Source organism: Leucopleurus acutus, assembly GCF_964270905.1.
Source record: "Leucopleurus acutus genome assembly, chromosome: 18".
Taxonomy (NCBI): domain Eukaryota; kingdom Metazoa; phylum Chordata; class Mammalia; order Artiodactyla; family Delphinidae; genus Leucopleurus; species Leucopleurus acutus.
In genome coordinates, this window is record NC_139160.1 from 24,665,810 (window position 1) to 24,689,774 (window position 23,965).

The following is a 23,965-nucleotide window of genomic DNA, read 5'->3' on the forward strand; positions in this document are numbered from 1 at the left end:
GGTTTTCATAGGGGAGGCCTTCTCTGTCTGACTTTCATGTGCTTTATGTTTCTAGAGTACTGATGCTTTAGGTACTCTTTCCGATTCCATGGCACTTTCTGCTCTATCAGCAGTGAGATAAATCTTGGAAAGCAACTCTTAATTTTATGAATATTTTCCTGCTAAAAGTTGAAAGTGGCTCCCCCTTGCCTATCAGATAAAATCTCTTTCATAGGGAAACACTCAAAACAACCTATGACCTGGTTCCAAGCTTCTTGTATAGTTCTAGTTCTTCCAGATCAGAGTTTCTTAGCCTCCCTGAGTATAGTACGCCCTTTTGTTCTCCCAGCCATTTTTCATATTGTTTGTTTCATATGGTGCTTCTTCCCCTCATCTTTGCCTATGAAAATCCTACAGTTTTCAAGAGCTCGGATTTTTTTCCTCTATGAAGCCTGTCTTAGACACCCCCAAATAGAAATAATCTTGTTTTCCTCTGAACGTTTATAGTATTTTATCACTATCTAATTCATCTTTCTCTTAAGGTTGTTGTGATTTTTTAATTTCATCTATAATTGAATTACAGATTTCTTATTAGCAAGGATTAAAAATAGTAATAATTGTTATGTTTTACAATTTCCAATATACTTTCAAAAATCATTTCATTTAGTTCTACAGCAATGCTTTGGGATAAATATTTTTATTTTCCATACTTTACAAATAAGCAGACTGAAACTCGAGGTTAAAATATTTGCTCAAGATCACATAGCTAGTTAATGATTGAGTTAGGACTCAGATCTCCAAAGCTCATGCATTTTTTTCACCATACCACACTAACTCTCATACTAGTAATACAACAACAACAATAATAGTGTATAATAGCTCACTTATGTTGAGTGCTTATAATAGGCCAGGAACTATGCTTTACATACAGAGTACAGGGCATTTTAAAATTTTCTATTATGAAATTTTTTAACATGTTCTATAAAAAGTAGGGTATATAATGAACTCCCATAACTTAGTTTCAACAATTATCAGCATTTTGTTCATCTTGTTTTATCTGTATTGAACATACTATCTATATGTTATCTTTTAATACATCATTCTTTTACATAATGCATTTTTCTTACAGTAGCTCAGTTTTTATCTCTGATATGATCACAATCCCATTATTACTCCTAACAAGTTAATAATAACCCCTTAATATACTCTGATACCCTGTGTTCCTCAGTTATCTCCAAAGTGTCATTTTACAGCTGGTTTGTTTCAGTCAGCATACAGACAAAGCATGATCATTGCACGTAGTTGAGGTACCTCCTGAGTCCCTTTGAAAGTTGAAAGATACATTCTCCTGTTCTCTTTATCCTTAGAGGTATTGACCCACTTTCATGAATATAAACATTTTATCAGAATTATACCAATATCAATGAACTTCCAACGAGGAAGTATCTTCTAAAGTAAATTTCATTAAGCCAATTTAACTTCTTGATTAATTTACATAATGAAATTAAACCATATTCATTTCTTCCAGGCTAGAAATTTCTTTTTTTTTTTAACAAATTTATTTTATTTTTGGCTGCGTTGGATCTTCGTTGCTGCGTGAGGGCTTTTCTCTAGTTGCGGTGAGCAGGGGCTACTCTTTGTTGCAGTGCGTGGGCTCTAGGCGCATGGGCTTCAGTAGTTGTGGCACAAGGGCTCAGTAGTTGTGGCTCGTGGGCCCTAGAGCAGGCTCAGTAGTTGTGGCGCACGGGCTTAGTTGCTATGCGGCATGTCGGATCTTTCCGGACCAGGGCCTGAACCCGTGTCCCCTGCATTGGCAGGTGGATTCTTAACCACTGCGCCACCAGGGAAGCCCTAGAAATTTCTTTCTGAATTTCTTCCCAGCCTTTTTTTCCTGAATTTTCATAGCATTTAATTTTGAAATCTTTTATACACTATGAAAATCAGTAAACATACATTTAATACTCACTAAGGAGGACTCTATACACATTGTTATTACATAATTCTATATAATCCTTTGTATCTCATACCATTTATTAATTAGAGGCTTGTAATTAATGGACTTAGTTTTCTCCTGGTATAGGCCTAGTAAATGTTTGTTGAATTATTTAGTATTGAGATGCTGTGAATATTTTATTGCCAAAATTAAAGAATGTGTGAATTTTGTTAATTAATCATTTGAACTGAGCCCTGGCAGATTGCTAATGTGTCACATCAGGAATATACCATGTTGCTATGCCAGAATAATTATCTAATATCTGTAGAGGGGCTGAACAGTGTGTCCAGAAATTTTCCCGCCTGTGTCCCCAGCAAGTAGTGGCAGCAGGGAATTTGATAACTAAATGTGCCCTGTTTCTAGTAGCTACAGCGGCCTAGGAGTCCTAAGGCTATGAAATATTTGGTTTCATCAAATATAATGACACTCATCTTTATTTTATATTACATTATTTGTATCCTTTCTCAAACCTCTTGCTATGAAGTTGCCTGAATTGCAATATGCAAATTCTTTGCCATGCTGCACATTCTCTCTAACATTCAGTTTATCTGTCCAGTGTTTCTTAGTGAATATTTTTCTTGCCTTTGTTCTGAATTTGTGTATTACTTTTGTAGACACATTGATTTTTTTTCCCCACAGTATTTGTTATGGATGCTTTGGTCATACCTAATGACCAAACTAGCAAAGAATGTATCTTTGCCATTTATAACAACACATTATTTCAAAGGGAAATTGCAGGGAGGTGGATTTTATTATTCCTGTTTGAAAAGGAGGTTTTGACTTTGCCAGGGAACTTTATAAGTATGTTTAAAGCCATGCAAACTGGTAGTGCAATTGAAAAGCGTGTTGTTTTGTCTGACTTCCAGGTACCGTTTTTTGAATCTGTTACAGGGAACCCATTTATGGAAATGTTGGGATTGTGTACTATTTAGTTTTAATTTTTTTCTGATTACATAACTAATGCACGTTCACTGAGAGAATTTGGAAAACAAGAAACTTCCAGTGAGTCATAAAGCAGTGACCTCTCATTTTGTTATTGGATTAAAGAATATTAGAATAAGATAGTGTTTAGAGATCAGCTTGTCTAGGCCCTCTTTATTCAAATGAATAAAGATGGTAGTAGAAACCTGCACCTGAGACAGATTAAGGAGGGATTATTGTCTGAGTCTCCCAACTGCTAGTATAGGGAGTATATTTTCAGGCACTTTGGACAAAGAATTAGAAGTTTCAACGTTTGATGGAAATTTTATGGTTATAGAAAAGCAGCCGCAATTTATTTCTCCTGATTTTGTTGTAATGTTAGTTTCCTCGTTGTTATTTTTGACTGCAGTTGGTATTTGTTGATGATATCCATACAGTAGCTTTTCTAAAAGGAAAATTAGGACCCTATGAAAAAAGTCTTTAAGTATTATACAAACTGAGCTATGAAAATTATTGAAGAATTAAGGGGAACTGGAAAGAAGGCCTAAACGTAAGAGGCTTCAGAGACCATGAGGGAAAGCTGAACACCGGCTGTGGCAAACACTCACTTGGTGTCTGTTTCAAAAGTTACTACAGAAGAAAAGTTCCAGCTTGACTTCCTCACCTTCTCCCTCCTGAACCTTGGATACCATACAGGGAGTTCCTGGACACATGTTTTAGACTATTTTGTAATCTTGGAGTAACTGATCTTTGACTCCACGACATTAGCCTATAAACTCTCATGTAAAGCAATTCAGGGAGGCTACCTCCTGACATTCTGTTTTGCCATATAGTGAAACAGAAAACAGCCCAATCTTTTAAGTCAGAGTGGATTTGCCTTCAAAATCCCATTGTGTGCAGGGTCTTAATTGCTTAGAACTTAAGTTTGCTTTTCTCTAAAACAGGAGCATTACCTCCTACTGACATGGCTGGCTTGAGGATTTGAGTGGTAAAGCACTGAAAGGGTGTGTATGTGTATGGCAGCGGGCTCCATAAATGCCAGTTTCCTCCTCTTTGTTAACACAAAGGGAGCAGAATGTTCCGGAAAGAGGTTTCTACCTCCTTTAGCAAGAGCACATCATACGACTGCCCTTTCCTTTTCGTCCCGTCTTTCCTCAAATGTTAATAGTTATTACCTGCAGGTTACATGTGCGTGCCGGTGAGAGAGACACGGAAGAGGGCCGATCCCGGCCTCCAGGAGCGTGTCTTTCTGCCGAGGCACCTGACACATCACTAAGGTACAGTGTGGTGAGGCCTGTGAAAGACAGTTGTTTAGGGACGCGAAGAGGAAACCATGCTGGTGCTCTGAGTTGAAAGAGAGAAAGCATTGGGACAGTCAGGCAAAGCTTCAGAGAAGCTGGGACATTTCATCAGAACACTAAGGAGTGAGTGGAAGATGGCAGAGAGATGGGGAAAGGCAGCCTAAATGAGTCAGAAAAAACAACCTCCGCAAAGAAGCAGCAGCACAAAGGTTCTGGAGACGGCTGGCTGCTCGTTGGGTGAGACTTGGCAGAGGGCCACCATGGCACGCTTGCAAGTTCATCCGCTGTGAGGGATCCTTCAACAGTTCCGTCCCAGGACAATTACTCTTAGCCCAGATCCCACCCCGAGACCCCTTTTCTCTTGTCTGCTCTCCGTTCTCTTTAGCCCTTTTCTTCTACTCTGCTTCTTGCCCCCCTTGACAAGATATGGATTGACTTTCCCAGTCCTGTATCTTCTAGTCCAGGAAGGCAAAGCTCTTTTTCTTTACAGGATTTTACTTATGATCTCTCTGAGGAAACAGGGTAACTGAAATAATGAGCCTGAGAACGTTGAAGGAGTCCCAGAATCTTTCAAAGTTCTTGAAGTCATGTCTCTGATCCTTTCTCTCACAGACGCTGGTAGCAGGTTTACCTCCTGTCCTCGTGTCTGTGGGGCTGAATATAGCCCTTCTTCCTCCTAACCCTGTAAAGGGCCGTGTGACTCCTACCTCTGTGAAGGTCCTTCTTTCTAGTATGTTGTCACAAAGAACACAATGGGATGGAACGGTAATGATAACAGTAAGCATCATCCTTATGAGACAATTTGTAGTTTGTTGTGTTTTTTTTTTTTTTGCGGTACGCGGGCCTCTCACTGTCGCGGCCTCTCCCGTTGAGGAGCACAGGCTCCGGATGCACAGGCGCAGTGGTCATGGCTCACGGGCCCACTCTGCGGCATGTGGGATCTTCCCGGACCGGGGCACGAACCCGTGTCCCCTGCATCAGCAGGCGGACTCTCAATCACTGCGCCACCAGGGAAGCCCGACAATTTGTAGTTTTTAAAATCTCTCATTCTACAGGTTGCTTCTCCCTTTTTAAATTTTCACTCACTAAATATTTTCCGCAGTAAGAGTCAATTATGATGTAAAAACTATTTGTTTTGTGCTTTTTAAAATTAAAGGATACAAATTGTATATACAGAATAATGACTAGTAAAGATAAACATGCACAGGAACAAAATGAAACAGATTTACTTTGGCAGCTGCACATTGGGTAGTGTTTTGTTTTCGAAATTTCCAGTTAAGAAAAATGAACATGTGTAGTTTTTATAATGGAAGAATAAGATACTATTTATGTATTTATTCAATTAAAAGTAATCCTGAGGATTTTCTGTTCTAGGTGAAAATGATGACTGGAAAGAGCAAATTGCTGTAACTGTTTCTTTTTGCTCAGGATATTGACAGAAATTCCTTCCTAGGTCATGCTTTTAGCATTTCCTTGAAGGAATAATCAGAGCTTTTCAAATGAAGCCAGAAATGACCTGATGAGATCTCTGTTTTAGAAAAATAGCTAAACAAATTGTGGACTGGCCGGTTGTAAGTCCGGAGGCGAGACCAAAGAGGACCCTTTCTAGGAGTCAGAGCACGATGATGATTGGCTGCCCTGGAGTAGTGAGAGCGAATTAGACAGGAACGAGCAGATATGGGAAGCAGGCACTGCAAAGTGAACATGTTCACAGTTAAACTGCCTTTTTTTTTTTTTTTTTGTGGTACGCGGGCCTCTCACTGTTGTAGCCTCTCCCGTTTTGGAGCACAGACTCCGGACCCGCAGGCTCAGTGGCCATGGCTCACGGGCCCAGCCGCTCCACGGCATATGGGATCCTCCCGGACCGGGGCACGAACCCGTGTCCCCTGCATCGGCAGGCGGACTCTCAACCACTGCGCCACCAGGGAAGCCCATAAACTGCCTTTTTTTAAACTAGACTTTCCTCTCCCACCCAGCAAATGCACTTCCCCTCCCCTATTTCTTGTGTCGTAAGCAGCATCACCTTCCACCCTGTGGCCCAAGACAGAAAGGTTGATTTGTCCAGCTCCTCGTCCCCACATCCAGTCCATCACCAAGTCCTGTTAGTTCTTTCCCTTAAATCTCTCTTAAATACATTCATTTCTCTCTGCTCCTTACTTTAAGCCACCTTCATCTCCTGCCTGAGCTTTCTAAGGAATTTCCAAATGGCTTTCCTTTGCTTTCAGTCTTGCTCTCTGCCAGATCATTTCACCAGAGTGATTTTCCAAAAATGAAAATCTGATCCTATTACTCCTCTGCTTCAGTGGCTTTTTGGTGCTTTCAGGAAGCGGTCCAAACGCTTTTACGTGGCTTCCAAGACTTCCAGAGCTAGACCCTGCCTCCTGCTCTAGCCTCCTTTCTCACCCTTCCTCATTCTTGCTGCTTGACATCCCTCAGACCTGTCCAGCTCTCCAGTTCACTAGTACCCACAAGTCTTTACACATACGGTTCTCCCTTCCTGGAACACTCCTCTTTCTGCTCCTTCCTTTACCTCTTTAATTCCTTGATATTTCATCTGAAATATCACTGTGCATAGTGGGACTTCCTGAGCCCTTAGTTAAGTCTTCAAGCCTTTTGGATGTCCCACAGCAGAACACTTATCACATGTATATCTATTATGTTTGCTTAATTGTCTGTGTTTCCTACTAGATTATAAGCTATGAGTGTGGCTCAGGGGCTGTAGCTATTTTATTTACCGTTGTATCCTACTCAGCTAGTGCAGTACCTATAACATTAGGTGCTAAAACAGTTGATAAATTAGACAAGGGAGATAAGAAAGGGAGGAAGGAGAGAAGAGAAAGAAAGAAAGAAAGAGATAGAAAGAAGGAAAGAAAGAAAAAGAAAAGGAAAGAAAGAAAGAAAGGAGGGAGAGAGGAAGGAAGGAAAGAAAGAAAGAAAGGGAGAGAGAAAGAGTGAGAGAGAGTGGGAGGGAGGAAGGAAAGAAGAAAGAAAGAGTGAATGAAAGAAAGGGAGGGAAGGAGGAAAGAAGGAAGGAAGGAAAAAAGTTTTTCAAATAGAGACTACAAAGATTCTAGTGACAGTTTGAATGAGATCAGGGAAAAGATAGAAAAAAACATTCCGAGATTCATTCATTGAGCAGCTGGGTACATGACAATACTGTTATATTGGGGTTAAGAAAAAGAAGAGTAAGTCTGGGTGGAAGCATAATGAGTTTAGTATGAACATCTGATGCAGAAGTTCAGTTGACAATTAGGAATAGGGAATCTCATCTCAGCTAGAGCTTAGGAAAGAAGTGTGAGCCGTATGTGATGACTGAAGTCAAGGGAGTGGGAGGGAGTAGGTGAGATTCCCAGAGACAGTATATAGAACTAGAAGATGTCTGAGGTTGGAGTTCTGAAGCCCCTAACCTTTGTTAAAAACAAGACAACTGGCCCCAGATGGAGTCACCTATGCTAAATCCTACGCCACAAAACCCAGACTTAACTAGGTAACCGTTTCAGCCTCTCCCAGAAATGGAATCTTAAACCAGTCAATGAGGAATCACTGGTCAGCACTAGTGAGGTCATTTGCCTGATAGACCCCCTGCCTTCCCCTAAAGGAAAGTGACCTTGTCCCAACCTAGTATAACAATTTTGCTAGTATAACTTCCTTGTCCTGCTCCCTTCTGCCTATCAAAATCTTTCATTTTGTACAGCTCCTCAGAACTCCTTTCTATCTGCTAGATGGGATGCTGCCCAATACATGAATCACTGAATAAAGTCAATATGCTCTTTAGGGGCTCCCTTGGTGGTACAGCGGTTAAGAATCCGCCTGCCAGTGTAGGGGACACAGGTTCGAGCCCTGGTCTGGGAAGATCCCACATGCTGCAGAGCAACTGAGCCCGCGCACCACAGCTACTGAGCCCATGAGCCACAACTACTGAGCCTGCACGCCTAGAGCCTGTGCTCTGCAGCAAGAGAAACCCCCGCTCGCCACAACTAGAGAAAGCCTGCGCACAGCAACGAAGACCCAACGCAGCCAAAAATAAATAAATAAATTTACTTAAAAAAAAAGATCTTTAAAATTTACTCAGTTGAATTTTTTCTTTAAACGCATTTAAAGAAGACATAGCAAAAGAGCTTCTTAGTGGCAGCTTGGGACTTCACATTGCATTGTCCTACATTTGTGGGCCTTGTAAGCTCCTAAAACAGTGCTCAGGAGGAGTTTGAAAAGGCATGGCTGATTCTGTAATCTTGCAAGTGGGGAGGGAGCAGGACCTCCCCATAATAGTTTTTCATGACTTGTTTCTTTCAAGAAATCCTTTGTATTTCTGACATTACAATGCATTTATGATATATGTTTTTCTCTAGGTTTCTTGAACAGAGCTGATATATCAACACACATTTTACTCAGCTGAATTTATTTACTTAAAATTTTACGTTGATTGCGACACGCCATTTTAAGCCCACATGGCTATTTTACCGTACATTGGAATGTGAACATTATAAGAAATCAATGTGTTATTTATTGCTGGAACATATGTTACAGAACTCAGCTTTTTTAACTACTTCTACTCTTCCCACACAACCCACTTGTTAAAAGATTTACATCCCGTTAATAGAGTATTCCACCTCTAAGTGAAGACTTTAAAATGGAGCAGTAGCATGGGAATGGATTCCATTTTTAACAGTCTGTCCGCTACGAAAGGACAGCAACTCTCGCCATCAGTAAGTGGTAAGGAAATGAGGGCATTTCTAGGAAGAGCAGATACAGTTGAGACTTATTAATAAACCCTGGTTATAATTTTAGGTTTCCAAGGTTTTAAAGGACTAAAAAGTAGGATAAAAGGAGAAGAAATTAGTGTTTGATTAAAACAGAAGTACAGTATTGTATTTATCTTTATATAACTAAAACCACACTTCTGAAGAGCTGATTAGAAAAAAATCATTGTTTTTACACTTATTTGATTTCCTTTAATGCCATTCTTCACATCTGAAATAGATAATATTCTGCTCTAATGTCTGCACTTCAGTGTAAAATTATAGAATAGAAAAAACAAGTCACAGAAGGTTAAAAATAATTATGAATATCCTTTTAAATAAGAACTTAGAGCTACTGTATTTAGAAGTAAAATTTTTTTTGAAAAAACCTTTATGTCATAGAAGATGTGCTATATACGTTCACTCGTTTGGTTTTCATTAACAATAAGCTAAAACAGTAAGTGGGTTTTGGTAAGAGATTCTTCTGGTTTGTTTTACCTCCAGACAAAAGTTACTTTTAATGCTTCTTTGTGTAATTACAGGGCGTAGGAAAAAACAAGATTGTTGATAGATTCCTTCACCTGCTCAACAGACCTCGAGAATATATCCAGCTGCACAGGTAAGAGGAGAAAACCCACAACCTCTTAAGATCTGGTTTAGTCATTTATTTTGCTCCCAGTACAATTTAAAAATACTTTCTTACAGGCCCATTTTTAATACACCAGTTTAATTTCTGTTCCTCCTACTGTTATCTCTCCTCTCCTTAAAAGGTAATAAAACCATGCAAAATTTATTTTTAAAGTTACTAATGCTTTATAAACATGAATTAATAGATATTTTGTGGACAAAGAGTGATGAACATTACATTCAGGAAGCAGTTTTCATCAACATAAAGGCTCCTAAATTAGAAGAAAAATATGTAGAGACTAAGCCCACTCTCTAACAGGAAGCTAAAATAGTTCACAAGGAGAAACATAAGCTATGTGAATCTCAGGTGTGAGATAAGGAAGTCAAAACTATGAAGCAGTAAGTTATTAGTCTCCTTGCCTTCCTTGAGGTAGATTATTTAATTTTGCGTGGTTAGAATGCTGGTCCAGGGATAGCTTTTAATCAAATAGATTTTCTCAACATGGATTGTTTTTAGCTTTATCAATGAACCTGTTCTGAATATTTTAAAAATAAAATATAAGCAGCAGATCCACCAAAGGGGAGAGAGAAAAAAAAAAATCAAGGAATATACCAAGTAATAAGCAACTTAAAAGTAGACTGAATTGTTATTGTTTTAATCCCAGGAAGTTAACAAAAATATTGTGTAGTGGAAATAACACTGGATTGAGTTACAAGAATTGGTTTCTGGTTTGGATCCTTTCACTAAATAATGATGTGTTCTTGAGAGGAAAATGTAGGAGAAAAGAAGGTAGAGTTAGTGGACTAAAGGAGAAAGAGAAGAGGACCAAAGTGAAGCTGAGAGATGGTCAAAAACTCCTTCTTGGCATTTACACCTCTGGCTGTGATGGAGTAACTAATACCAGGTTAGTCCTACCACAGTAAAGAACTATAAAACTGGACAGGACTCACAAACACTGGGAAAGGAACAACCACTAGGGACTGGTGAGCTGAACAATTACCAGAGTTCCCACATGGTTAAGAGACTTCATTAAACTTACTCCTGGTATTCATAAGATATCCTATAAAGTTTATGCTTTAGAAGTAGGGTCAATCTGCCCCTAGAGTAAAAGCTACTTTATGCCTACCCTTAATAAGTTTAAAAATAACACTTGAAAAAACAAGGATGTTTGCTATTTAACCCTATTTTGTAAGTTTTTCTCATACAAAATGATTTTAAAAGTTAAGAGGATGTATGTTGGGGGAGAATGTTTTGAAAAAAATCAAGCTGATGTGAATTAACTGCTTAGCTGAACAAACTTACCGAGCAATGAAAGAAGACTACAAAATCCAAACATTTAACAACAGAGCATTCACAATATGAAGCATTCAATAGAATATTACTAGGCATACAGATAAGCAGAAAATAGACCCCAAATGGTCAATAGAAATAGACCCTAAAATGACAGATGATAGAATTGGCAGACAAGGACTGTAAAACAGTTGCCTTAAATATGTTCAAGCATATAAAGGGCATATAAAGGGGGAATGAACATAATGAGGGAATAATTAGGAATTCTCAGGACAGAAATAGCAACCTTAAAAAATCAGTCTCACATATGGGCAATTAGAGTTTCAAAAAAAAAAGGACAAAGAACGGGGCAGAGTAATATTTAAAGATGTAATGGTGAAAAAATTTCCAAATTTGATGAAAACATGAAGTCACCAATCCAGGAAGCTCAATGAGCCTCTAGCAGGATAAGCAGGAAACCACAATAAAGTACATTATAATCAAATTGTTGAAAATTGAAAAGGAAATCTTTAAAGCTGCCAGTGAAAAAAAGACATATTACATATAGGAGGAAAATCATAAAAATGATGACTGACTTGTCATGAGAAATAAATACCACAAGTCAGTGAAATAGTTGTTTTTAAAGAGCCAAAAGAAGAAAAAAAAGTCAGTATACAATAGTATATCTGGCAAAACATTCTTTAGAAATGCAGACATTCTTGGATGAACAAAAACAGAGTACTTTTTACCAGCAAACCTGCATAATATAAGAAAATTACAGTTCAGTATTAACCATGAGCATAGATACAAAAATCCTTAACAAGTATTAAATCAAATTCAACAATATATAAAAAGGATAATACATCATAACCAAGCTGGTTTTATCCCAGGAATATAAAGTTGGTTTAACATTTGAAATCAAATAATTTAATTCACTCTGTTTACAGCATAAAGGAAAAGCCATATGATCATTTCAGTCATTACCAAAAAACAAACAAACAAACAAAAACACTTGATGAGATGCAGTGCTCATTCATGATAAAATGTTACAGCAAATTACAAATAGCAGGAAACTCCCTCAACCTGTTAAGAGGCTTCTATGGAAAACCTATAACTAACTTATATTTAATGGTAAAAAAAAAACAAACAACTAAATACTTTCCTCCTATGATTGAGGAAAAGGCAAGGATATTCACTTTTCATCATTATGCTAGAGGTCCTAGCCAGTGCAGTAAGGCAAGAAAAAGTAATAAATGGCACATATATTTAAACAGAAGAAGTAAAATTGTCTAGAGACAACATGATTGTGTATATTAAAAACCCTAAGAAATCAAAAAAAAAGAAAAAAACTAGCAGGACTAAAAAGTAAATTGAGCTAGGTCACAGGATACAAGGTCAACGTACAGAATCAGTTGCATTCCTATCTAATTGCAATGGACAATGGGAAAATTAAAATATTTAGATACCTTTTATAATAGCATAAAAACATGAAATACTTAGGAATAAATTTAACAAAATTTGTACAAATTTTAATTTACTAATCTTAATAGGGCATGCCAAGGTCATCTCAACTCCTAAACTTCTATAGCTCACCTATTACATAGCTTCAGAAAATTTCTAGCCTATTCCCACATCATCTCACAGTTCTTCTTTATATGAATTACGCCTTACGTAAACCTAGGAATTTCAACTTAACCTTTTTTCTTTTTTTAAGAATTTACTATGTCAAGATTACAGGACTAGGTGTTTTAGGAGATATGGAAAGAAATAAGAAACATAATCTCTATCTTTAAGGAGCTGTAATACTGTTCTTGTTTGTGATTATTTCAGTCTTTCATGTTCCACTTAATCTAAAAAAAAACTCCTTTTTCTCTTCACCTTTAAGTCTTTCCACCAGGTTTTTTTCCTACATGAACAAAGTTTGGGGGAAATAATGAAAGAATCAAAATGTTTGCTAGTTTCACCTGAATAACTTATTTGTAACATATCACAGTTCCAGTTTTTGAGCCACAAGACACGCGGCAAGACCCATATTTTATGTTTTAAGGATGATACAGTGAGCATTGCAGTTATTCATTCTTATTTGTGCTATTTTATCTCTTTCATTTTGGTTTCATTGTGTTTAGTCTGTACTGTTTAGTGGTGCTCTTAAAAATACGTAATTACTTGAAAGTTTTAATGAAGCATATACTAATGCCACTTATAAATTAGAGCCAAGACAAATGAATTAAAATTTTATATTTTAAAATAATCAAGCAGAAAACCAACTTTTCTCTTAAGGATGACTTCAGAGGTTGAAATCAGCTCTCAAATTTATGCTCAGAAATATGGAAGTCACTTTATATGAGGGTCCCTTTGTATGGTGAGGCAGTTTTTAGATTTCTGTATTGGACATTAGAATATTTTTAAAGAAAGCTACATTAGGCTGAGCTAGCTCAATTAATTCTGATTGTAGATTATGAAGGTTAGTTAATACAAGCAGCAAGAAAGGAAGCAAAGAAATGTAACATGTACTTAGTAATTATTCTTGGGTCTGTGTCACCATCACATTCATTGTAAACAGGCCTTTTGCTTATAATTCATTATCTTTAATAGTTACAGCCCTCAGAATGGGAGAAAATATTTGCAAATGAAGCAACTGACAAAGGATTAATCTCCAAAATTTACAAGCAGCTCATGCAGCTCAATAAAAAAAAAGCAAACAACCCAATCCAAAAATGGGCAAAAGACCTAAATAGACATTTCTCCAAGGAAGATATACAGATTGCCAACAAACACATGAAAGAATGCTCAACATCATTAATCATTAGAGAAATGCAAATCAAAACTACAATGAGATATCATCTCACACCGGTCAGAATGGCCATCATCAAAAAATCTAGAAACAGTAAATGCTGGAGAGGGTGTGGAGAAAAGGGAACACTCTTGCACTGTTGGTGGGAATGTAAATTGATACAGCCACTATGGAGAACAGTATGGAGGTTCCTTAAAAAACTAAAAATAGAACTACCATACAACCCAGCAATCCCACTACTGGGCATATACCCTGAGAAAACCATAATTCAAAAAGAGTCATGTACCAAAATGTTCATTCAGCTCTATTTACAATAGCATAGCACAGGGAGATCAGCTAGGTGGTTTGTGACCACCTAGAGAGGTGGGATAGGGAGGGTGGGAGGGAGGGAGATGCAAGAGGGAAGAGATATGGGAACATATGTATAACTGATTCACTTTGTTATAAAGCAGAAACTAACACACCATTGTAAAGCAATTATACTCCAATAAAGGTGTTAAAAAAGAAGTTTTAATAAATCTTATTTTTCTAGGAATTATTCCTTGTCTTCTAATTATTGGCATAAAGTTGTTTATAATACCACTTTATGATATTTCAATGTCCTTAGGCCCAGAAATGATATTATCATTTTTATTCATGGTATTGGTTATTTGCCTTCTCTCTGTTTTTCATGATCAGTTTTGCCAGGAGTTATCAGTATTATTGGTCTGTTCAAGCAACCAGCTTTTGGCACTGTTGAATGTCTCTTTTGTATGTTTCTTTTCTATTTCAATAATTTCTGATTTTATCTTTATTATGCCCTTTCTTTTATTTTCTTTGGATTTAAAAATGCTATTTATTTTTAAACTTTTTTATATGAATGATTAATTGATTTTCAACCTTTATATGTGTTTGAGGCTGTCTATATTTGAATCTCTTTTTGAGTCTTGGTTTTCTCATCTCTGAGTAATAGAAGTTGACAAGGTCATTTTTAATATCTCTTAGGTCTTTATTCTAATATCTTTGAATAGGCAAGAAGAAGACAGTATTCAATGTGCTTTAGAAAGTTTAGAAGTTTAGAGATACAGTCATCCCTCATTATTTGTAGGGGATTGGTTCTAGGACCCCCATGGATGCTATAATCCACAGATACTCAGGTCTCTTATATAAAATGGTGCAGTATTTGCATATAACCTGTGCACATCCCCCCATAGACTTTAAATCATCTCTATATTACTTACAATACCTAATACAATGTAAATGTTATATAAATAGTTGTAAATACAGTGTCAATGTAGTGTGAATAGTTGCCACATGACAAATTCTAGTTTTGCTTTTTGGAACTTCTGGAAATTTTTGTTGTCCCAAATATTTTCAATTTGAGATTGATTGATCCATGATGCAGAAACTGTGAATACAAAGGGCCAACTGTACTATGCTTTACTTTCTACCTAGAATGTCCCTTATACCAATCTTTTGTTGAAAAGTAACAAATAATTCATAAATAGTAAAGAAGTACCTGCTGATTATATCCCATGGTAATTCTGATATTGGCTACATAAATATATTTTCTATGAAAAAACTTTCTAAATTCAAAATGTAATAAAATTTTCAAAGTTACAGATTTTTATTATTTTTGCTTATATCAGTCATTGCTATATCATTGATTGATGATAGTATTACAAATAAAATACCTACTCATTTAGATACTGGGGTACCTCTCTTTGTCAGTATTTGATATTTAATTTGTTATGTAAAGTTGGAAGTAAAAAAATCTCCATTTGTGTTTAAAATATATATTATGAAAGGATTTTCATTAAATAGACTGACATTCCCACTAATTTCAATGTGGACGGTTTTTTTCTTTATTATGTACAACTTTATGACTATATTTGTCATAAAATTAAAGCTCGTGAAATTGCCTTAAGAGAAACATATGTTTTAAAAGATCTAAAAATAGCAGTCAAAAAAAATGTTCGGAACTTCTCTGATCTATGGGTGACCTATTTAATGTCATTAACTCTGTCAATTTCAGGTTCCTTTTAATGGATTGGCAATGTTACCATCTAAGTAATCAGTCACACTCAATTTAGTTGATGGATGCATTCCAACAAAATTGGTTATGTGCCATTCAAAACATAATCTTGATAAGTAAAACCATTACCAAACATACATGAAGAAAACATACAACCAACGTACTTTTGAGTATGGCCATCTTATGTTTTAATGATCAGATCTCATAAAATGAGCAAGCTAGGCAATTCATGTTTTTAGTTAAAATCAAGCTGTTGTCCTAAGAGTATGATTTAGATAATTTAAAAGATTAATGAGTAGAATGACTTTTATGGTATATATTTCAAGCAGAGGAGACTACATGGCTCACATTTGTGAAGTGTATTTATTTACTTCTTTTCCCACAATAGTATGTTAATTTGACATTAAAGAGGACACTTGATATGTGAACTTCTGTAGCTATATTTCCTCTTTGGATAAAAATATACTTCTGTATTAAAATCAGAATTATCTTAGTTTTGAAATTCTTATGTTACCAGATTTTTTTCATCTGCTACCCTTCATATAAGAAGACGACGGCGCAGGTCCAGTCATTAGCATGACCCATATGCTTGTTTATTTTTCTAATACTGGTGCCCATTGTAAATACAGAGTTTTCAGGTCCCCCAGCAAAGTCCCAACTTTCTCTTCAGTGAGATGTTCCCAGTGTATGCTCAACTTATTCCAGACTGAACCATTCTCTGTCCTACTCACAAGTTTTGAAGTTATATGCATACCTGTCTTTATTCTTCCCTCTAAAATATACTCTGTTTCTCCCCGAATACTTCAAGATTTGGTCCACTGTTACTTCTGCATGGAACTTTTCTGATTTGTCATTCTGGGTGTATTTGTTCCCTCCTCTGAAACTCCACAGGACTGAATTTGTACCATTGTGATAGAAAGAACATGGATTTTAAAAGATAAAATTATGTCTCTACCATTAACTTTTTTTATAATTATTAAAAACTTTAATAATTTTTAAAAATTTAATCATTTAGATTTTTTTTAAACATCTTTATTGGAGTGTAATTGCTTTACAATGGTGTGTTGGTTTCTGCTTTATAACAGTGAATCAGCTATACGTATACGTATATCCCCTTATCTCCTCCCTCTTGCGTCTCCCTCCCACCCTCCCTATCCCACGCCTCTAGGTGGTCACAAAACACCGAGCTGATCCCCCTGTGCTATGCGGCTGCTTCCCACTAGCTATCTGTTTTACATTTGGTAGTATATAAATGTCCATGCCACTCTCTCACTTCGTCCCGGCTTACCCTTCCCCCTCCCAGTGTCCTCAAGTCCATTCTCTACATCTCCGTCTTTATTCCTGCCCCTAGGTTCTAGCATTAACTTTTATGTGCCTTGAACTCCTTGAGTCCTGATTTCTTTACCTACCAAATTGAAATAATAATACCCTTCAAGATGGTTGTGAAAATTAGGTGAAAATGTTTGCCAAGGACCAACCACAATGTCTGGCACATTTTAGGTCCCTAAATACTCAGGCTAACTCATAAGTATTAGTTTCTTGCCACATAGCCCACTTCCTCTCACTCTGATTTGCATTATAATTTCTATATCTTATGTCTATACCCCCTTCCCCAGTCATGCCTCCCCAACTAAATAAGGAATTTTTTGAAGGCAGGAGTCAGGTTTATTCATTATATATTAATTCATTTCACCTAATTTGTATTTATTAGATTCCTGTTGTTTGCCCATAGCTGTTTGGGGGCACGGATGATGTACAGTCATTCCTAGTATCTGTAGGGGATTGATTCCAGGACCCCCACGAATACCCAAATCCAAGGATGCTCAGGTCCCTTATATAAAATGGCATAGTATTTGCATATAACCTACACATGTCCTCCCATATGCTTTAAATCATCTCTAGGTTACTTATAATACCTAATACAATGTAAATGCTATATAAATAGTTATAAATGCAATATAAATGCTATATAAATAGTGGCTGGCTCACAGCAAATTCAAGTTTTGCTTTCTGGAACTTTAAGATTTTTTTTTTCAAATGTTTTCAATCCACAGTTGGTTGAGTCCTTAGATGCAGAACCTGTGGGTGTGGAGGGCTGACTGTATAGATGATGATCTTGATTTTGACTAGATGTGCTTGCTTGCTTGTCAGTGGGTGAGAATACATCAACATTTATAATACAGTGTTGTATATAAGCCAAGAAAGAAACATGTGCAGGTTCTGTGGGACCCTTGAAGGGAGGTACCCAACCCTCTGAGTGTATGCATGTGATTTGCTGGAAGGGTCTGGAGAAGGTGGCACTCAAACTGAGTCTTTAGGGATAAGTAGGAGTTTTCTAAGTGCAGAACACAGAACAAGGCATTGCAGTTACTGAAAACAAGCTGTCTAGGGCTTCCCTGGTGGCGCAGTGGTTGAGAGTCCGCCTGCCGATGCAGGGGACACGGGTTCGTGCCCCGGTCCGGGAAGATCCCACATGCCGCAGAGCAGCTGGGCCCGTGAGCCATGGCTGCTGAGCCTGCGCGTCCGGAGCCTGTGCTCCACAACGGGAGAGGCCGCAACAGTGAGAGGCCCGCGTACCGCAAAAAAAAGAAAAAAAAAGAAAAAGAAAACAAACTGTCTAAAAGTAGGACGTGAAGGCAGCTTGGGTAGCATGGAATGTATGCGGATAGATGCAAGAGCTGATGCCAAGAGGAAGATGTGGACCTTGTGGGGACTTCATGGGCCTTGCTGAGGTTGGATTCTATCCTGAATGCAATGTGATGGCATTAAAGCAAGATCATTAGGACCATAGTCTGTGGGTAGATCAGGGTCAGATGAGACTTGAATCACAGAGAACACTAGGAGGTGATTGCAGTAATCCAGATAAAATTGTTGGAGCCAAACAAACATACTGGCAATGAAAACGGGAAGAAGGGAAGTGGTAAAGTGGGTTTAACTGGCTAATTTTAGGTTGATAACTGTATGGAGGCTGAGGAGAAAAGAAGAGTGGACAAGGGGAGGACGACTGCATTGCACTGTAGATGGTTATTGGTAAAACCCTTGTCTTTCCCCTTTCATATTTTTGTATACTTTTTCTTTATGAAATCAAATGAGATAAAAGGAAGTGTAAAACTGTAGCACTGACCTTCTCCATATCAAATATCCTGGAGTGAATGATGACATGCTTTCAAAAGCACAGCATCATTCAGCATACAAGGCTTTCCTCAATCTGAAGAAAACTGAATGTGACTGTATAAATTTTGAAATTCACGAAGTCCCAAAGGGCAAATAGATGTATCGGTAAGAAATAGAAAAACTAAAAGCTTTTTTGAAGTCTCATGGAAAAAAATATTATTGAGCCATCAAGACATTCTGATAAGAGCAATGGAGAACTGGAAATGTGTCTGATGTCATAGGCTGCCGGGATACTCCTTCTGTCTCATCTTCTGCATTATGAACTTGGAAAGGCTATTTTAGAAACATTTTTATCAGCAGTTAGACGGTAGTTTTCCCACTAAGAATGCCTTCTACTGCCTTTTCTTACAGAATGAATTATGCCACTACCTCTAACTTTTCCATGTAGATATTTAGGTTTGTAATAATTTTTGACTCCAAATCCATTTAAATTTCTGTACTATTTTTGCTTTTTCATTTAACAAACATGTAACTAGCAGCTACTCTGTGCTAGGCACTGTTCTACACTGTTTTCAAATTGCAACTCGTTTTTGCACACAACTCTGAGTTCAGTACTGTTACCATCCCAGTTTTGCAGATGAGGACAGAGGCACAGAGAGGTTAGAAAACTTGTCTGAGGTCACACAGCTGTCTTCATACAGTCTGGCTTCAGCCTTATGTTCTAACCACTGCAGTGTGCTGCTTCTTGACTTTGTCATGCGGATCAAATAGTATTTTAGTGATAGTAGCACTTTAGTAAGTACCTCACTAAAGTGCTAGCCATGTGTTAAGTTTGTTGGTCAACCAATTCTTAGATTTAATACTTCAATCTACATATAATAGCTTGATTTTTTAAATTCTTGCTTCATATTTCTAATCCTTGCCCAGCTTGATCCCAAAGCCTTTCCTTTGGCCAGTTATTCCATATTCCCTTTTTTTTCCAATAATAATATCCTTATTAAATTTCATTTTCTGTTTTCTTGACTACTTCTCCATATTATTAAACTTCTTTTGTGTCTTAATGCACCTCTCCTGAGGTGTATCATCAGTGTACTTAACAGCTCTGTTTTCTGTTCTGTCACCCAGGTAATTCATAAAATTGTAAACCAGATCAATTCCTGTGATCTTTTATATGATGTTCCTCCCAGGCGGACACGGCTTCAGTTCTCGGTGCACTCACCAAATGGTTGTTGTAGGTTATAGAGGTGGGTGAGTCAGAGCTGCAGACAGACCCTGAAACTGGAGACCCCAGCCAGCAGGCTGCTCTAGACTGTCTTGGAAGAGAAGACTGGAAACAAGCAGGATTCTATGGGATTCTTTTTTATTTTTATTTCCTAAATCACAAGCTAAATAAGCTTGAGAACCACTGATACAGTGTGTGTTTTTTCTTAGTTTTGTTATATCCTTTGCCACTAGAGAATAGCTACATTCTTTTCAAGTGTTATACACTTTTTTAGTTTGAGAAAAATTTCAAAAATCAAAAAAATGTAAATAAAAACATGCAGCACATACCCAAGTTTATCACTCATATTTAACAACTATTAATATTTTTCTCAAATTTGATTCTACTCTTCTTTTTGCAGAAGGGAAACACTAGTTATAGCTGAAGTCCCCTTTACCACCACCTCCAATCTCATCTCCCCTTCTTCAAGTCAATCACTATTCTCAATTTAGTTTATAACCTTCCAGTCATTTGTATGCATGTTTTTTTAAATTGTAAAGCAAATTTTTGTTAAGAAAATAGTTATTTCACACTGACTTCCACTGTAAAATCAGTGATGCTCTGATGGTGGGGGCGGAGGGGAATTTTTTAAAACTTTTAGTCCTTAGTTGTAATAAAAAGTAAACTCAGTCTTACAGTTGTTTCAATATCAGATTATTTTAACATGCTTAACCTTGCGCTCCAACCACTTAAACCTGCTCTCCTCTCTCTGGAGAGCTTCACCTGCAGGTTTCTTTCAGCAGCATCCTTAGTTAAGCTGATAGAGTGAAGAAGTATCTTGGGCCAGTGTCATATACTTCCCAACCATCTTTTAATTCATTAAGGTCTAAAATGTTTTTTTGTTGAGCTTATAAAGTGCCAATTCTTATAAGTGAGACAGATATTGCTCTAGCCAGACTCTTCAGATGATAGCAACAGTGACACCATGAGCTGAAGGAGACGGGATGAGGCGCTTAAATTAAGCAGGTAGATTTGCGTCCTAATGCGATCACTTAGTTCACAACACCGTTATCTGTTTCTCTTAATGGATATATATCTGTAATGTTTTGTGCAAGAATTAAGAGCACTACTGGAAAATCTAAGAATTTCTTCTTTATTTCATTCGACTTTATTCCTTCATGCATCCAAATAGTCAACAGATATCTAGGTTAGGTACTCTAGAAGCAGAACCAGAGATGGAAATATCTGTATAAGTGATTTTAGAAGGAGAGCTTTTAGGTGAAACTTTCTGGGAAGTGAAGGAATCAGGGTAAGACTGCGGAAAAGAAGTGGTTTTATTTATTTTTTAGTTTTTTAGTTTTGGCCGCCCCATGCAGCTTGTGGGATCTTAGTTCCCTGACCGGGGATCGAACCCTGGCCCCTGTCAGTGAGAGCACGGAGTCCTAACCACTGGACCGCCAGGGAACCCCCAAGAAGTGGTTTTAGGTGAAGTCTGGCTTCAGCCTCCTCACAGGAAGCTCTGGAGCACGAATGGCACTACTCAGTTATCCCACCTGGAAGTAAGAGAGCCAGGCTTCTTTGCTCCCACGTCAGTGAGGCATTAGTCAGGAGAGGAATCAGGGAGAACCTCTAACTTCCCAGGCATTTCTGGACAAGATACTCCCCAGTGATGGAGGGCAGTTCTTTGGAGAGGGGTGCAGCTGTGAGCTTTTAGAAGTCAATGCTACAGTAGCTGTGAGATGGGTGCCTTTGGTAGCAAAGGAGATCTGGGTAGGACACCAACAACATATACTACCAGCCACCAACAATATACCCTACCAGAAAACTCGGCCTCCTGTTGAGTGCAGCCCCTAGCACTGTTCTAGGCCTTGAGAAATGCAGTGATGAACAAGATAGACAAGGTCGTTGCTGCCATGAAGCTTTCCTTCTAGTGGTAAAAAGGAGGCATGCAATGAACAAATAATTCAGTAAACTGGAAAACATCAATGCTATAATGGAAATGATATAAAAGGTTTTATAGGGTGATGTGATAAGGAGGAAATGAATAGTTTGGCAGTAGTTACTATCTTCATAATCGTGCTGGGATTTACAGCAAGACATTCTAGCATTTTAGCAGCTTTGTCTGTTCTGCAGATTCAGTGGTTGAATTGACCCTATGTACGATGGATCCATAAAAGATTACAGATTATAGTAACTAGAGACTTGTGAGAACTTGGACTAGTGATAGTTTGAAATAGGATTCCAGCCAACAGCTGAAGTTACCAGGCCTAGCTAGGGTCTGACGCAGGGGGAATAGGGTTTTCGGGACAAGGGTTACTAGGGATACTTGTACGAGTATCAGTACATCCCCAAATAGGAGATTTATAACCTCTCTGAGCAAAACCAATGAGTCATGTATCTCGTTCCCTGGTTAGAATAGGAAATCAGGAACTGAGCAGGGCTGAGCCTGCAGCAGCTGAGTGAAACTGAATAAAGTAGGGATAGCACTATAAGCTCAGCAATCTACTAACAAAGGTGTCTTTCGTGTTATACACACCGCATTCTGAATGTGATTTTCTTTACCAACTCTTAGTGGTAGTGGTTTAAGTTGTATATAATTGAATATCATTTTCCACCAAGGACTTAAATTCTGCTGCTGCATTATTTGAACACTTTTACTAATACATATTTACTGGTTTCTGCTGGCAGCTGATCAGATGACAGTAGTGCTACATAGTCAGCAGTGTTCATTTGTTTTAAGACATGGTTTTTAGGAATGCATTGCATCAAAAAGTATAAACCATTTATTATAAAACTGGGCTAAAATAAAACAGAAGCCTCAAATTTATAAAAGAAAAGCATGAGTTTGGGTAACCTCTTTGAGCCTGAATTTCATCATAGGATTGTTGGAGGTATTAAATGACATATGTCGCATGTGTCTAGGACAGTGCCTGGTGTGTGGTAGGTACCCAGTTAAAATTAAATCTCTTCTCTATAAATCTGTATTGTCCATATATCTCCTGCCCCTTCCTCTCTTCTTCGCTTTGAATCTGCAGTTTTCTTTTTAAAATATCCACATTGGTATCTCTGGAGCATTTCAAATCCCAAATGTCCATCTCTTCATACCAACTTTTCCTTTATAAATGTCCTCCAGCCCCTTTTCTATACCTCATTCATGGTGGGTATCAGTAAAGCAGTGCTTATGATTGGTAAAGGAAAGAATGGATGTTTCCTCTCTGAGCTTATGGAATCCTGTATCCAGTCACCTGGTCTGTAATCGATATACCTTTTTCCTTTCCCTGTCCTTTATCTTGACAGCCAGTTATTACAAAATCATGTCTACATTTTTCTAGGTCTCCCAAATATTTTCCTCTTTGCCTTTCCTACAGTCACTAGCCATACCTAGACTATTAAAATAGTTTCTTCTCCTTCAACCTAGAATTGTGACCAAGTCCTTTCAATTCCATCCTCTGGGCCATAGATCCATTCCTAATTTTCTCTTGCCTGGATTTTTACAGTAGCCTCCTGGTTAAAAACTCAGCCTTCGATCTGTCTTTCCCAAGCCTCGTACTGTTCCATCAGTAAAGCTGATCACTTATTCTCCTGCTCAGACCTGTCAGTGATGCCCATTGCCAACAATATCAAGTCCATAGTCCTTAATCTGAGCCCCATCATTTTTCATTTCATTAGTCTTACTTCCAACCTTTCTTTCCCACATACTCGGGCTTAATCCATATGAACAGCTTGTGGTTCCCAAGAATCACATGCCTATTCACGACTCCCTCACTTGCCACTTGCAGCTTTTATAGCCTGGAATGCCCCACTCTATCAAGTCTATCTGGAAAATTCTTACTTTTTCTTCAAAATGCAAATCAAAGTCTTTTCTTCTAGGAAAATTTCTTAGACCCTTCCTTCTTTTCCTTCACAAGCAGATGTTTCCTTTCTTTGTGACAACATTAGTACAAAGCGCTTCTTAAAGTGGGGAGCACGTACCAAGAAGTTCAAGACCATCCACTGGAACATGGGAAGACAT

The 23,965-nt window shown here is 37.8% G+C and overlaps 1 protein-coding gene across 1 annotated transcript in view; it reads left to right on the plus strand.

Moving 5' to 3' along the window:
* VWA8 (von Willebrand factor A domain containing 8) overlaps positions 1-23,965 on the plus strand; it is a 370,368-nt gene that overhangs the window by 170,514 nt on the left and 175,889 nt on the right. The window contains exon 21 of the mRNA XM_082859564.1: positions 9,476-9,552. Coding sequence (XP_082715690.1) covers positions 9,476-9,552 — 77 coding nt within the window. The remainder of the gene's footprint in view (positions 1-9,475; positions 9,553-23,965) is intronic.